The sequence below is a fragment of the Rattus norvegicus genome, chromosome 1 (assembly GCF_036323735.1).
Source record: "Rattus norvegicus strain BN/NHsdMcwi chromosome 1, GRCr8, whole genome shotgun sequence".
NCBI classification, from domain to species: Eukaryota; Metazoa; Chordata; class Mammalia; order Rodentia; family Muridae; genus Rattus; species Rattus norvegicus.
Window position 1 is genome coordinate 96,796,665 of NC_086019.1, and position 14,194 is coordinate 96,810,858.

Here is a 14,194-nt window from a genome sequence, read left to right on the forward strand (position 1 = left end):
GTGCTCCCCATCCTAACGCCTATTATCCTTGACCCCCGTCTCCTCATCACACACAGCCATTGCTTCGGCTGCCGTACCCTCAGTTCCTCACAAGGCCACATAGGGCAGACGTGAGCAGAGCATCCTTGGGCTTGGAGGGCTCTGTGCTCACTGATACAGCTGTTCCTACCTGTCTCTCCATGATCCCCACCAGACATTGACCAGGGCTAGCTCAGGCCACACCGGGCTGCAGAGGGCTACCTTGTCGTCTGCAGCTTGATCACGAGCCATACAGCCTTCCTGCCTTAGCCATCAGAGGTGATGTGAGCACCAACTGACCAGAAGGGCTCCTGTCCTGCTGGTTCTTAAACGTCTGTCTGTGTTTGTTTTGTTTTGTTGATAGACGGTCTAGCTAGAGCTGGCCAAGAACTTAGCAGTCCTCCTGCCTCTACCTCCCATGTGCTGGGATTACAGGCATAAACCCTGCCTGGCTGGTTCCTAGGCGTCCTTTGGGCTCCTTGGCAGTAGCATAGTCTACTCTTGGGTTGGCTGGGGGTGCCCGGCTGGACCATCAGTTTCCTTCTCAGCCATTTGCCATACTCATCCCCTGGCCTTGGGTTCCTGTGATAGCCGCTCACTGTGTACCCTGCTGCAGGTCTGTGGGAGCCCATGTCTACCTAGGGGGAGCACACATGCATGGACAGACAGATAACTAGCTATAGAGAAAGACTCCATGCTTTGAGTAGTGACCACCAAATATGAGACAAGCACCCAATCCCAGGGTCCATGCTGGCACATGACTGGCCGGTCTGCCCACAAGGCTCAGCAAAGCAACTAAGACTTCTCTCTCTGCCTCGGTTTACCTATCTGTGATAACATACACATGCCAGGACTCCCATGATGATGGCAGAAAGGGACTATGAGGAGCAGGGTGTCTGATAGAGACCTCTGCCTGGGGCCCAAGCCAATAAGCCAAGTGGGAGCCATGAAGAGAGGAGACAAGAGGTGTAGGACCTCAGTCAGTGTGGGTCTCCCTGTCTTGTCTCTTGTAACACAAGCCCACAAAACAGATGTCTGCACAGAGCCTTGGAACAGTGGCCTGTGTGTAGGCCTGTGAGCTGGGAGAGCTGCCTGGAGGAAGCAGGCTCGATTGGGTGCTGGCTGGGGCTGGAGTGGCTGAGATACAGCAGGGCGCTGGGCTCATGTATGGTGCCGTAGGGATTGGGGATAGGATTGGCTGCCTCAGGTTTGGCTCAGTGTTGACGAGGAAGAGACAAATAGGCCCTCCCTTGTAGGCCATGGTGGAGCCAAAGGCAGCTAGAGAGGTTACTTGGTCTCTTCAGGCTCTGTGATTGCCCCAAGCTTCCCCTTCTCTGACTTCCTCTACCCCTCACCCTGGCCTCACGGCACTCCCTAGTACCTGGAGCCTTAAGCATGTTTGGCAAGTACTCTAGTGTTGAGCCGTACCTATGCCAGCCCTCTTCTCGCTTGTTATTTTGGGACAGTCTTACTAAGTCTTCCAGACTCAATCCTCCTGCCTCAGCCTCCAAGGAGCTGACACCTTGGCCATACCACAAATTCCCACTGCTTTTCCAAGAGCTTTTCCAATGCTCTCTGGGTTTGGCCTATGCTGGCTAAGACTAGAGGACAGGGCGCTAGAATTCAGTCCTGGGGGAGCTCCAGTTGGAGCCCACCTTGGCCCTGGATTTGACTCTTCCTGAGCTGAGCACACCCCAGGGGAAGCAGCTACTTCCCCTTCTACTTTACCTGTCCAAAAGGGGGTTCTTGCCCTGTAAGGCAGCCAGCCCTACTGCATTTCTGGGAATCCCAGAGATGGACAGGAGCCAGCCAGGGCCTACATACCTTGGGCCTCTACGTGGTCTAACGGCTGTGGCCTCAGCTCTCATGGGCAGCAGGTGGCACCTGCATCTCCTGATACAGCTGTGGACAGGAGTGATGTGAGGAAACCCAGGGACTCCATGCCAAACTCAAATTGGCGATTTTGTTTCTCTAGTGCTAACTTTGAAATGCAGCCAGTGGAATCATTATGAGTTTATTATAGTCAATTTATTATGCAGCATTTAGAACATGTTTTGTTGATTACTGCTACCGCCAGATTGCTGGCGGCATTTATAATCCATTGTTTTATTGAAATTGATCTGCCAAGCACCTAGCGTGTTTGGTAAATAATAAATCACACTGTTATCCTAACACAAAGCCGTGATACTTCATTGTGAGGTAGGAGACCAGAATATGTGTATAAACTGGAGGCCGTCCCAAGGCCCCTGGGACAGGGCATGTGGTCCAGGCACCGGGCACAGGGACGGGCTCTGCGTTCTACCTAGCTTTCTGACAAGAAAGATGTTAACAGTAATGGGGCTCTTGTGGGGAGTCAGAGCTGGTTCAGAGCCATGAGGGGGGAGGTGCTGAGTGACAGCCCCTTCAGTCTCTCACTCAGGACTGAGTGCATGCACAGCACTCAGCACATACCCACACCAGAAGCCAGAGGCTCCTCCCTCCCTCCTCAGGTTTTCTGTCTGTCTGTGGGGTCCCGGCTCCAAGGGGTCAGAGTTCATAAAAGCAGAGGCAGAACGGCAAAGCTTCTGCTTTCTGTGTCTCTCAAGTGTATTTTCCAGCCCCAGGCTAGGGTAGGACACAAATCAGGCCTACTTTATTTGGACATTTTTTTTTTTTAACAGTTTAACTAGGGTCTCACACTGTAGCCCAGGCTGGCCTTAATTTATAGCAGCACCCGCCCCACCCCCAGCACCCCGTGGCCTCCCAAGTGCTCGGATTACAGGCACGCACCACTGTGCCTGCTCATGTAAACCTTACGTGGAGCCGGGAGTCAGCTAAGGCCACTTAGCTGTGGGCCACATCCGTCATGCGTGAGGTCTAGATGCTGCTCAGGCTGGTCTGTGCTGCAGATCAAGTTTGTCAGCCAAGAGCTTCAGGCCATCCCACATCCCAGCCAGTGGCTCCCCGGTCCCTTCCTGTTTCTCTAGGCCAGATCCCATACCCAGCTGCTCTGTGTGGGTCCCAGGGAAGGCATGGAGATACGCGTGGCTTCAGAGTCTGGGCCTCTTGTCAGCTCAGCTCAGTGCCATGAGGCCTGTGCATGGCCTGTGGCTGCTGTTTAAGCCTCTCAGAGTTTTCCTGTTGGCTCCCAGAGTCCCTTCCAGCTGTGTCCCTGGAGTTCCCCCTGAACCCGCTGGTCGGGTCACTGTCCCGCAGGAAGCATTGGCTGCATCTTGTTTTCTTTTTCAAGGCGGGCAGGCAGGGCCGCGATGACCTGGCTTGCCAAGTGTGGCAGTCGGTCTTGTTGGTTGGGGCTTCCAGCTTGTTCAAATGAAGGATGGTGCTGACAAGGTCACAGGAGGCCCTTCCGACACGGGAGGCCACAGAAGATGCTCCACATTGCATCTAGCTCCAGGCAAGTGGGTGCGAACACATCTGGCCTAGAGAAGCAGGGAAGGAGACATGGCCCACTGGCTCTGGGTAAGGAGTGGTCCTCAGATACTCCTCTGAGCCCTCCACAGCCAGCACCTAAGCCCACAGACAAAAGCTGCATCTTGGCCAACAGGACAAGTACCGTCTGTGCCTAAACCCACCAGGAAGCAGGGCATCCCAGGTTGAGTCACTCTTGTGCAAGACTCTCCCACCTCCTTCTCCTGACTCCTATGCAAATTCACCCCCAATGGCAGACGATGTCTCCTCAGTGGAGGCTCTAATTTGGGAAGCAGGCGGGTATGTCCCCTCAGCTGCCTGCCTGCCACCCTATAGAATAAGAGGTTCCATGACCCATCCCTAAACCTATTAAATAAAGCACACATGCTCTGGCTGGTGGTGTACAGGGCTTTCCGGCACTGGCCAGAAGAGGGCAGTGTAGCCTCAGGACTTGGCCAGGTCTTCTGGGTTGTGGTTTGTTGTGCTGACCTGGGTGTGGGAGGTGGGCCTGCAGTCCACCTAGGGACAGGCCTTTCCTAGCCCTGCACTTAGCAGTTTGCCAGTGCCCCCTCCCTATTCATCCCTGCCGCGGCCTCCGGTCTCATCTGTCTCCCTGCTCTGGTAATGGCCATGTATCAGAGGTCACCACAACCCAGGGAAATGAGGGTAGTTTCATCCCAGAACAGTTAAGGGCACCCAGAACTATGCCACTGTCACTCCGTCTGGGTCACAGCTGGAGCCAGGGTGTCATCCAGGCTGTCTTGCAGAACTGTTGCCATCACAGGCATGCCGACTCTCAGCCCTGGGCTGCATGCAGATCCAAGGGCTTCAGCAAAACCCTGCAACTCATGAGCCCTGCACTGGGTAAGATGATTGTGCCTGTTCCAGTTCTGTGTCTTGCTGCCAATTGTGGCCCCAGGCAGAGTGAGCCTGTGCCCCAGACTCTTCCCCTGCTGCAGAAGGCCTGAAAGGGGCGTGGGGTGGTAGGGATCCAAGGTCATCTTCTCTGTGCCTTGTATTCCAGTAGACTTTAGAGAATGGCATGCCGGGCTAGCTGCCTGCTGCTGCCAGGCTCAACTCCTACCGTCCAATGCCCTCCCCACCCCACCCCCGCCCCCCAGCCTGGTTATTTATAAAAGGATGTTTGGTGACCACTAGGGGGCCCCTCCCAGAGCTTTTCCTAGGGAGAAGATAAGTGGGTGAGAGAATTCTCCTACAAACACAAGGACCTGTCTGGATGAGTTGGCTGAGGCCTCCAGCGTCCTATCCCAGAAGACTGTTAGCCTTCACACTAGGGCTCATATTTGCAAATATGCCTTCTGGCCATAAGCAGAGGCCCTTCTCAAGTGCTCTCTGTCCCTTCTGTTTACTTTTGTCACTGTTTTGTGGCCTTGCCCACTCCATTGACGTCACAACCCCTGGTTTAAAAAGCGCTAGTCTAGACAGTGCTCACAGACATCACAAGACACTGGTCACCCAAAAAGTGAACCGAAGCATGTGAAGCATGTGCTGTCTGCGTGATGATGACTGCTAGCCTCCTCCTTCCCCTCCCCCCCACTTACTACAGCCACAGCCCTGGTGCCCAACCCTGGGCCCACAGGGCTGAGGCAGGCAGCAGCTGATCTGGGCCACAGTATGGTGCTCTCCTTGGACTTGACCTGGCCCCAGTGCAGGTTCTCTGCAGACATAGGTGGACCCGCCATGGTACTGTTCTCATTAGATTCTACACTGGGGAGTTGGGGGTAGGGATGCGCTGCTGGCATGGAGGACCATCCCTGCCTACCTAGTCCCTGAGGAGCTCTGTAGGAAGAGGTTCCCTCCACGGGTCTACCTGTAACCAAGGGGAGTACTCGAGGGATGGCTCTGCTGCTGGTGGTGGCCATCCCTGAGGGCTGGCATGTGCAGAGGCCTGGAAGGGAGCTCGGGGTGGGCAGCTGACCTGTGAACTGGAGAAGCAGGTGCCACTGTGGCCAGCCTGGGGCGCATGCACTGCTGCAGAGACAAAGTGACCAGCTGAGGACTGAGCATTTTCCCGCTGTTCAGAACCCCACCTCTCTCCCTCCTCCAGCCTGGGCTGCAGGCTGGGAGTCTGCACAAAGCAAGCATGCTTAACACACGTGCATGTAAGATGTCAGTCTTGGGTGAGAAGCAACCGAGTGTGTGCTGCATACTAAGATTAAAATGAAGCTACAAACTGAGTACAAAGTGGCCCTTGTCTAAACACTGCCGAGTTTCCCTTGGAGCCCTCCTGCCTGTGGGCTGGCTGGCCCATGCACAGGGCCTAAGGGAGTTAAGCAGGACCTGAACAGGGTCTGGGTGGGCCAGTGGTGGCAGGTAGCCCAGGCTTGGAGCTGCCCCCTGAAGAGCCAGCAGAAGACAGGATCATCCGTCCCAGCCAGAACCACAGCCATAGGAACACATGTGGGGAAAGAGACGCCAGCACATTGCTTGAAGACATGTCATCTCCCAGATGTCTCAGATTATCACACAGACCCACTCGGCTAGTGATGGAGGTGTCCCTGGTGGGTGTCCCTACACAGCCAGGAAGGGGAGATCTCGCATTCTCGATGGAGCCAAGAGTGACTGAATTCCCTATCATAGTTGTGCCTGGAAAGGGCAGGCACAAGAGACAGAAGACTGGAGGGAGGTGATTTATAAAAGTGACGGCTTTCTTCTCTGGATTCCAAATGGCTTGAATTGGAATCACTTATGCATGGAAAAGCACTGAGGGAGGATTTAAAAACAATAAACAACAACAGAAAAAAAGGCAGAAAATATGGGGAACTGAGAACACAAAAATAGACTCAAGCCCGTGCCCAAGCGTCGCCGGGCAGGATGGAGCTAGCTGGCTGGGTGTGCACTTCCTTCTCCAGAAAGTGGATGAATTTAACAAAATACAAACAAACAAACAAAAAGAGGTGAAGTCTCTAGAAGCTTGAGAAGAAAGCCTGGTTGGCTGAAGGACCAGCTCTACCTCTGTCCTAGGGAAGGTTTGGAGAGCTTGGTTCAGTCTGCTGTGCCCCAGAGAATCTTGTTTGTCCCATTCTAGATGACTCTAGCATTTCGTGTCATCTTGTGAGCTTCCTGGTTTTTAAAAATAGCTCATTTCTGTTTTCCCTTTAGGCCAGCACCAGTAGACTCTTCTTCCCCAGGGGCGATTGCAGGTCACCCTTTATGTGGCACCTCCCAGGATTGAGTGTCCCCACGTGCCTGGCCCTGGCCTGTCTGAATCCATCAAACCATGAAGCACTGTCTCCCTTACTGACTCCAGAAAGCCCACATAAAAGTGTTGTTTCCCTTCAGCAGCAGGAGACTGGGACACCATGTATCTCACTGCAGCCTGCTCTGCCTTACACACCTGCAGCCTGCAAGAGACAAGTTCCCACTTCAAAGATGGGAAAATGAGGTCAACACAATGTAACTGAGATGTTTACCCTCCTCAGCTGAGGGCTTTGCTAGGTCTATTCACAGACCTCCCCCTGAGGCTTCACTGCCCAGTCTGAGGATGAGTGTACCCGCACAGACGTAATCCTGCAGGCAGTTTCCAGCCCTAAGGGCCACAGTGCGCCCCAGGGAGCAGACCCTGGGTGTGTCTCCAGTGCCTGGTGTTCCGAGGCCCTCTTGTAACTAAGTTGGGTGGGTCCTCCTGAAGTGAGGCCCAGGTCCCTTGAATCTACACTACACAGGGTCCTCCCCAGAGACTTTGACCCAAGCCAATGTTCCCAGTCATGCTGGGGTGAGGGGAGTGGAGGGCGGCTCCCCAGGAGTCACCTGAGATATTATCTGCGCTTTGCCTTCCGTACTGTTGACCCCGTTTATGGTGTTTTGCAACCAGAAGAGTCAGGAGATTAAAAAGCGCCTCATTGAGGACTTTGGATTCCAGTATGGTGTCCAAGCACATTGAGCACTTTAAAATCAGCAGCTGCCATGCAATGGCCAGTGCTGTCTGGCAAGCCATGTGGGTGCAGTCCATGCTCTACTGCAGGGCAAGGGGCCCACCCTGCTCCCTTGCTCTGTCTCTCAATACAAGCACACAGGCAGCTTCTGGAATGTTTGTGGTTACCGTTAGAGTGGAATTTGGGTGAGAGGCTCTCTCATAAAGGAAGCCAGATATGCCCTGGGCTCAGGCTAGACAGCATGTGTGTGGCTACAGATGGATAGAGCCGTCACAACCACCACACTGCGCAGAGCTCCACTGATGCAGAAAGACTGGGGCGTGGTCCCTCAGCCAGTTTCATTGGGATTGTCTGGACCCTCCTGTGAGTGCTAAAGGGGAAGGGGTCGGGAAAGGGTGCCCTATGTTTATACCCTTTTGCCTTAGTCACACCAGCCTTCTGAGGTGACCCTTACCATGGGAGACTGATCCATGTCCTGAAAGCCAGGCCTGGACCCCCAAGCCTTCTTTTGCCCCATCCCAGATATTGCACAGGGCAGGGTTCTCTGCCCACAGTGTTGAGCCCCATGGTCTGATAGGTGGGCTCTGCTGTACAGTGATGTCTCCATTCTCCTGACCCAGCAGGCCTGGCTGTTTTCCACCATTATCCAACTCCACTGGCTCTCAGGGCCTCTGGGCCTCTGCTTCCTCTCCTGCAAGACCTCTCTGTCATCTCAGCCTGCACGGCCACCCACATGGGGATCGTGTGGCAGCACCCTCTGTCCAGGCCCCAGGAAAGCACTGCTAACTAGGGGGCCACTCTGATGACTCCTCTGTGGCCCTCTTGGGTGTTGCTGAGACCTGTGTCCTACCTACCTGAGCAGGGAAGGATGACAGCAGGCAGTGGAGCAGAGCCAGAGGCACCAACCACTTGCTGCTTCCTCCTGAACTTGGTGGGCCTAACAGAAAGGCTTGGTGCAGCTCACCCCACTGACGAATATGGCAAACATATCCTGGGCACAAGCAGGGTCCCCACCTTGAGAGACTCTCTAGACAAGCTCATATGGAAGGCGTGACATATGGGGATCTGGAGACCTAGCTATCCTGCGAGTCCTCCCCTATCCTGAATCGGTCCCCACAGCTAAGGCCATGCTTCTTCCTTGGCTTTCCCTGGACTGGCTGGGCCAGCTCTTGCTCTTTCCCTCCCTCTCCTCTTCCCGTCTCTCTTTCCTTCTGTGGTTCTGGAGGCTGAGCCTAGGATTTCATATTGCTAGGCTAGCACCATCTACTAAGGAACATCCCCCGTGCTCTTTCTACTTTTTTCCTGAAATGAGGGTCTCACAAAATTTCCAGACTGGCTTCAAACTTGCTCTGTAGCCCAGGCAGATCTTGAAATTGTTTCCCCCACCCCCTGCCTTGCTCTGTAGACTAGGTTGGCCCTGAACTCAGGGATCTGCCTGTTTCTGCTTCCTGGGTGCTGGAATTAAAGTCATGGGCCACTATACCCAGCTCAGTTTTAAAAGTTTCAATCCTCCTGCCTCCACCTCTCAAGTCACTGAGGTGATGGACCAGCACCACTGGGTCTAGCTCCCTACACTGGTCCCTTCTGGTAAGGAACATCTGATGTGACCTCAGCTCCCTGCTGCAGCCAGCCCCCAGCTGAAAGAATGAAGGGGGCTTGGGAGCTGGCACCTCTGAACAGCTGCCCACCCGCCTCACAATGCCCTGTCCCCACAGCCTGTTCGACATGGGTGGAGAGTACTACTGCTTCGCTTCTGACATCACCTGCTCCTTCCCTGCCAATGGCAAGTTCACAGACGACCAGAAGGCCATCTACGAAGCAGTGCTCAGAAGCTGCAGAACGGTCATGAGCACTATGAAGCCAGGTGAGGGGTAGGAGGGTCAGCTGAGGACCTGGCTGGTAGATGTGGGGAGCATGGGACACAGACCCTGACTGAGGGGCACCCACAGGAAGCAGATCCTGAAGTCTGCTTGGCCAGTTAGATTCCAGGTGATGTGACATCCCCAGAGCACCCTAAGGACACAGCGTTGACCAGGGGGCTGGATCTGGAAGTTCAACCCCTGGTGACCCCGTGTCCTATCCAGTCACATCTCCGTACACATCCCTCCACCCACACTGGTCATTGGAACATCAAAATGTCCCCTGCCTTATCCCAAAACAGAGTTCACCTGAGGACAGGACAGGACAGCTTTGGATACTGGCATCTGGTTGAACTCCAGAGGAAGCTCTAACCCCACTCAGAGGCCACGACCTTGAGTCATGAAGCAGCTCCTTGGGCTCGGTTTCTGCCTGCATGTGGGGAGACAGCACTCCATAAAATCTAAGCTGAATGTTAGGAAGTACTTGAGACTTCCAAGCCAGAGTTAGCCTCTGTTATGGTCACTGTCCCTGGTGTCCTCTCATCATCCAACTAGCTTCTCCCCACTTCATTGTATGGCTGCCATGTATGGTCTTTCCTGTGCACCTTCATACAGCTCTACCCCATGACATCTCACTGCGTGACAGTTCTCTGTGGGGAAGCAGTGACACCAACTTTATAGCCTTCCTTCTGGTCCTAGTTCAACAACTGGTGGACCACGGGAGGCCTGATGAGTCTACCTTCCTCCCCAGTGTTGAGATGTGGGATCAGGCACCCACAGCATCGAGTTACAACTCTGGCATTGGCTGTTTCAGCCTGCCTCAACTAGGAGCATCAGGGAGTCTGCCTTTTATAAGTACCTCAGAGGAAAGGGGAGCATTTAGGGCTGTGTAGGGCTCTACTGGATTCTCACTTTGAGCCCACCCTGTGTACATCCTAAATACAGCTTTTTTTTTTAAGATTTATTTAATTATTTATTTTATATATATGAGTACACTGTTGCTGTCTTCAGACATTCCAGAAGAGGGCATCAGATCCCATTACAGATGGTTGTGAGCCACCATGTGGTTGCTGGGAATTGAACTCAGGACCTCTGGAAGAGCAGTCAGTTCTCTTGACCACTGAGCCATCTCTCCAACCCCTAAATACAGCTTTTAAGCGCCAGTCACCCCCAGGCCAGGCCCTCTAGGGACACATGGCTACTAGACACTACCTAAAAGTCTGTTTGCTGCAGCCAGGCTTTCTCTGGCCATGGGGCAGCTTGCCCTGTCTGTCTCCTACCTGGTGATTCACCCACACCACCCCTGGCATAGATGTCCCACTGAAGCATTGGCCTCTGCTGCCTTTGCCTGTAAGCAGCAGGGTTAGGTCATTGGGTGGTCACAGGCCCAAAGAGGTAATAGCCTGCCCAGGCCATCCTTAACCCAGCTTCCTTCTACATGAGGCCCCCGTGAGGGCTGAAGGTGGAAACTTGTGGTGCTAGCTCAAGGTATTGTGCTACCCAAAGCCTGCTTCCCTGCCCCCATCTCATCTCAGAGAAGCAGCTGGCCCTATGACAGTCCAAACTTCCCTGGAGGGGGTATCCCAGACATCTCACCAACACATTGGGGTCCAAGGCACCCAGAATGCAAGCCCCAGCCCCAGCCCAGTGGCATGCTTGTTGCAAGCTGGGCTTTAGCCCTGTGGTTTCCTTGTACCCCAACCAGCAGGGTAGTTCCTGTCCTACTGCAGAGTCCACTCTAGGGCAGACTCTGCCAGCTCTGGTCCTAAGCATCCACACTCTTCTGAAGGGCCAGGGAGCTGGCTGCAGCCATCCAACTCTTCTGTGATCTGGAGGTGCTTTGCGTCTGTGGTGGACCAGGGGAGGCCTGAAAGCTGGATTTTCACAGTATCTCTAAGGACTTAGTGGCCAGACTTGCACATCCCATGGTGCCCTGATTTAAAAAAAAAAAAAAAAAAAAAAAAAAAAAAAAAGGAAAGAAAGAAAGAAAGAAAAGCAAAAATGACTGTAAAAGCCCCAGGATGTGGTGTGACATCCACAGCTTGCACCAGAACTTGGTGGTTCAGCATTTGGCTAAATAGTCCCCTGTGGCCTCATTTCCCATTGTTGGGATGATTTACATTGTGATCTCGGGGCCCTGTTCAGTAGTGGTGGGACCTCAATATCAGCCATTTTCAGAGCACCCATTTTGAGAACAGCCCTTCAGTGTGGACTAGCATTCAGGGCTCCCATCAGAGGCCAGGAGCTGCAGGCATCTGTGGTGGCAGGAGGACACCGGAGCCAGGAGTCAACCCTACAGCTCCGCACCCTCACTCAGCATGCAGAACCAGAGCTCGACAGATGGACGAGTCCAGGACAGAAGGTCAATATGCCCTAAAAGGAAGACAAGGAAGATCTGAGAGCAGAGCCTTATGAGGGCATCAGGACTGACTGGCTCACCTGGGCTTTGCAGGGCGTGGCAGCTCAAAAGCAGCCATGTCTCTCTGGATTAGATAGAGCAGTGCTGGGGCACAGAAGTGTGGCCCTCGCAGCCCCTTGACTCAGGACAGTCCGAGAACGTGGGTTCTTATTTGTGGTAAGGAGCCCTGGAGGGACTTGGAGCTGGAGACTTTCTTTCCTATGTCCCTTTTAAAACTGAAGTCAGGGGACGGTTACCTAAGGGGCACAGAGTCTTCTGTCTTTACACCACAGGCAAGCATTTTTGCTCGTTCTGCTCATTATTTAAGTGATTGGTATTTCAGAGGATATAGTTTTGGCTGAGAAGTGGGGTAGAAGGTTGTCTGCCGTGATGTGTAACTACGGCCACTCTACCAAGGACTGGGCAGTCTCCCCACTGAGGGCTCTCCACTGGGCAGAGCCCCTAGGATGAGCGCTGGGGCCTCTGCCAGCCAGTGTCTGACACTAAGCTCAAGCCACTCTGCAGACAGCTATGTCGTGACGGGCCTGAGCTGGCAGTGGCCCTGTCGTGTCAGGTGCCATCTTCAAACCCCTGCAGGCAGCAGTGAAGTGTGGGTGTTGGGCCAGGAAAAGCTGCTCCCGCTAGTCAGAGCAGAGCCTGCTGCTGCTTAACAGCCCCAAGGCAAACCTGAGCCCAGCCAGCCTCACGTCATGATGAAGCAGTGGTCATCGTGGGAGCATGGAGCAGGTTCTTCAGACCTCCACACAGGAAGGAAGGGCACAGAATTGTCTTCCATATGCCACAGTGGAGGCTGGAGGAGAGGCTAGACCTCAGGAGCATGGACACAAGCAGGGGCAAATTAAGAGAGGAGTCCCACTTGTGAGCGCAGCAGTGTGTCTCCATCTGCTCACCCAGGAGCACCAAGGTTCCGCCCCTCTAAGCTACTGAGTCTTCGCCACAGCAAAGCCTGCTGGCACTACCAGCTCAGCCTACCCCAGTTGTCCACAAAGTGGCCAGGCTTACAAAGCCAAGCCCCACTTGCACTCAGGGAAGCTTTTGGCTGGATACCCACACCCACCTGGCCACCTTTCCTCCTTATAGACGACTTGGGGCAGTCACTAGGCTAGATCATCCAGACTCAGCTCCTGTGGGGACCACATGAGGCAGAGCTGCCCTACAGACCTACTCTTGTCGATGCTGGGCTATTGTAGGCACAGAGTTGGCCTAGGAGAGCTCACACTGGGGGGCTTGAAGCTTCCCTGTGGGAAGGTAGAACAGAGCCCCCAGCTGTTCCATAGATATGACACTCCGAGGGTCTGCAAGGGCAAAGCTGGACTTGTCTGGTCACACAGTGTAGCCCTGGCCTGCAGGGCTCAATGTCCTGTGTTTACAGAGAGCTGCTCAGCAGATGGGGACAGACCACCTCACCATAATAGTGAATTGGCAGTGGCTAAGTCAGCCCCCTGCCCATCTCAGTGGAATTGCCCCTGGTTTGTGGGTTCAGCTCCTGAGCCAAGACAAACGCCCTGCTGAGACTGCCCGGCTGCTTCCTGAGACCTTCCAAAGAAGAATAAATAAAGACAGGCAGGAAATCACACAACGACGCCCAGGGGAAAGGCAGGAACGAGAATGATCAGAACACACTTGGACCAGCAGCTGCAGCCCCGGGGGATTGAAGAATGCAGGCCTTGGCTCCTTGTCCCGAGCCAGGAGGAGGAGCAGGGAGCAGGCTCTGTCACTCAGAGCAAGGGTAGGGTGAGCTTCACCAGGAGGTCACCGGAGAGTCTGCAGGAGTGTGGGCAGGGTGGGCAGGCCACTCCAACACCTGGGAGAATACTGTTCCGAGTGACTCTGGTGTCTTCAGGGCCAGCAGCCCATACTGCTGCCGTGCAGACTGCCCACCTTGAGATTAGCGGCGTGAGCCACCATACCCAGCTGGCTCCTGAAGTTTCGGTCCTCCTATCAGGCACTGGTGTAGGCACTTCCCAGGAGCCGGCCTTTCTCCTTATCCTGTGCAGTCCCGCTTGAGCTGCTGTTGGTGAGAGCTGCTGTGGTCCTAAATGTGTGTGTGTGTGTGTGTGTGTACACAGAGGGTAACATGAAGCTGAGAGGACTGTAGGTGATGAGCAGGTAGGGTAGAGAAGAACACAGGGCAGTGTCCACAACAGCTGACTCCATATGTCAGAAGTGTTGACCGTTGTATGGGAAGAGAGACAGACTCCCTCCTACCTGGACAGGTAGGGCGAAACAAAGTGGCTAGATTTCCTATTGTTCCTTGTCCTTAGAGATGGCGAGGAATATGGAGATTGTGCCATTAGTGGTACAGGGACCTCGTGTTACCCTGGGGTGCCCTTTGCAGGAGCCAGACCTGGAAGGGCCTCCTGGGGCCCACTGTCCACCGCTCACACACTGGTTGCAGGATGGAGAGCAAGCCCCCTGCTCTCTGCCTATCTCCCAGCACTTGCATGTGCTCTCAGACTGCACAGGCAAGAGCTTCAGGAAGTATGCGTACAAGGGCCCCGCCTCCGTCTCAGCAGCAGCATCGAGGCGCCTGCCGCCTGGACACATGCTGCTTCCTGCCCCTCTAAGGGGTAAATGAGTCCCCAAGGTCCTGA

The 14,194-nt window shown here is 54.3% G+C and overlaps 1 protein-coding gene across 1 annotated transcript in view; it reads left to right on the forward strand.

Moving 5' to 3' along the window:
* Nucleotides 1-14,194, forward strand: part of Pepd (peptidase D) — a 144,574-nt gene that overhangs the window by 123,041 nt on the left and 7,339 nt on the right. The window contains exon 12 of the mRNA NM_001009641.2: nt 9,038-9,186. Coding sequence (NP_001009641.1) covers nt 9,038-9,186 — 149 coding nt within the window. The remainder of the gene's footprint in view (nt 1-9,037; nt 9,187-14,194) is intronic.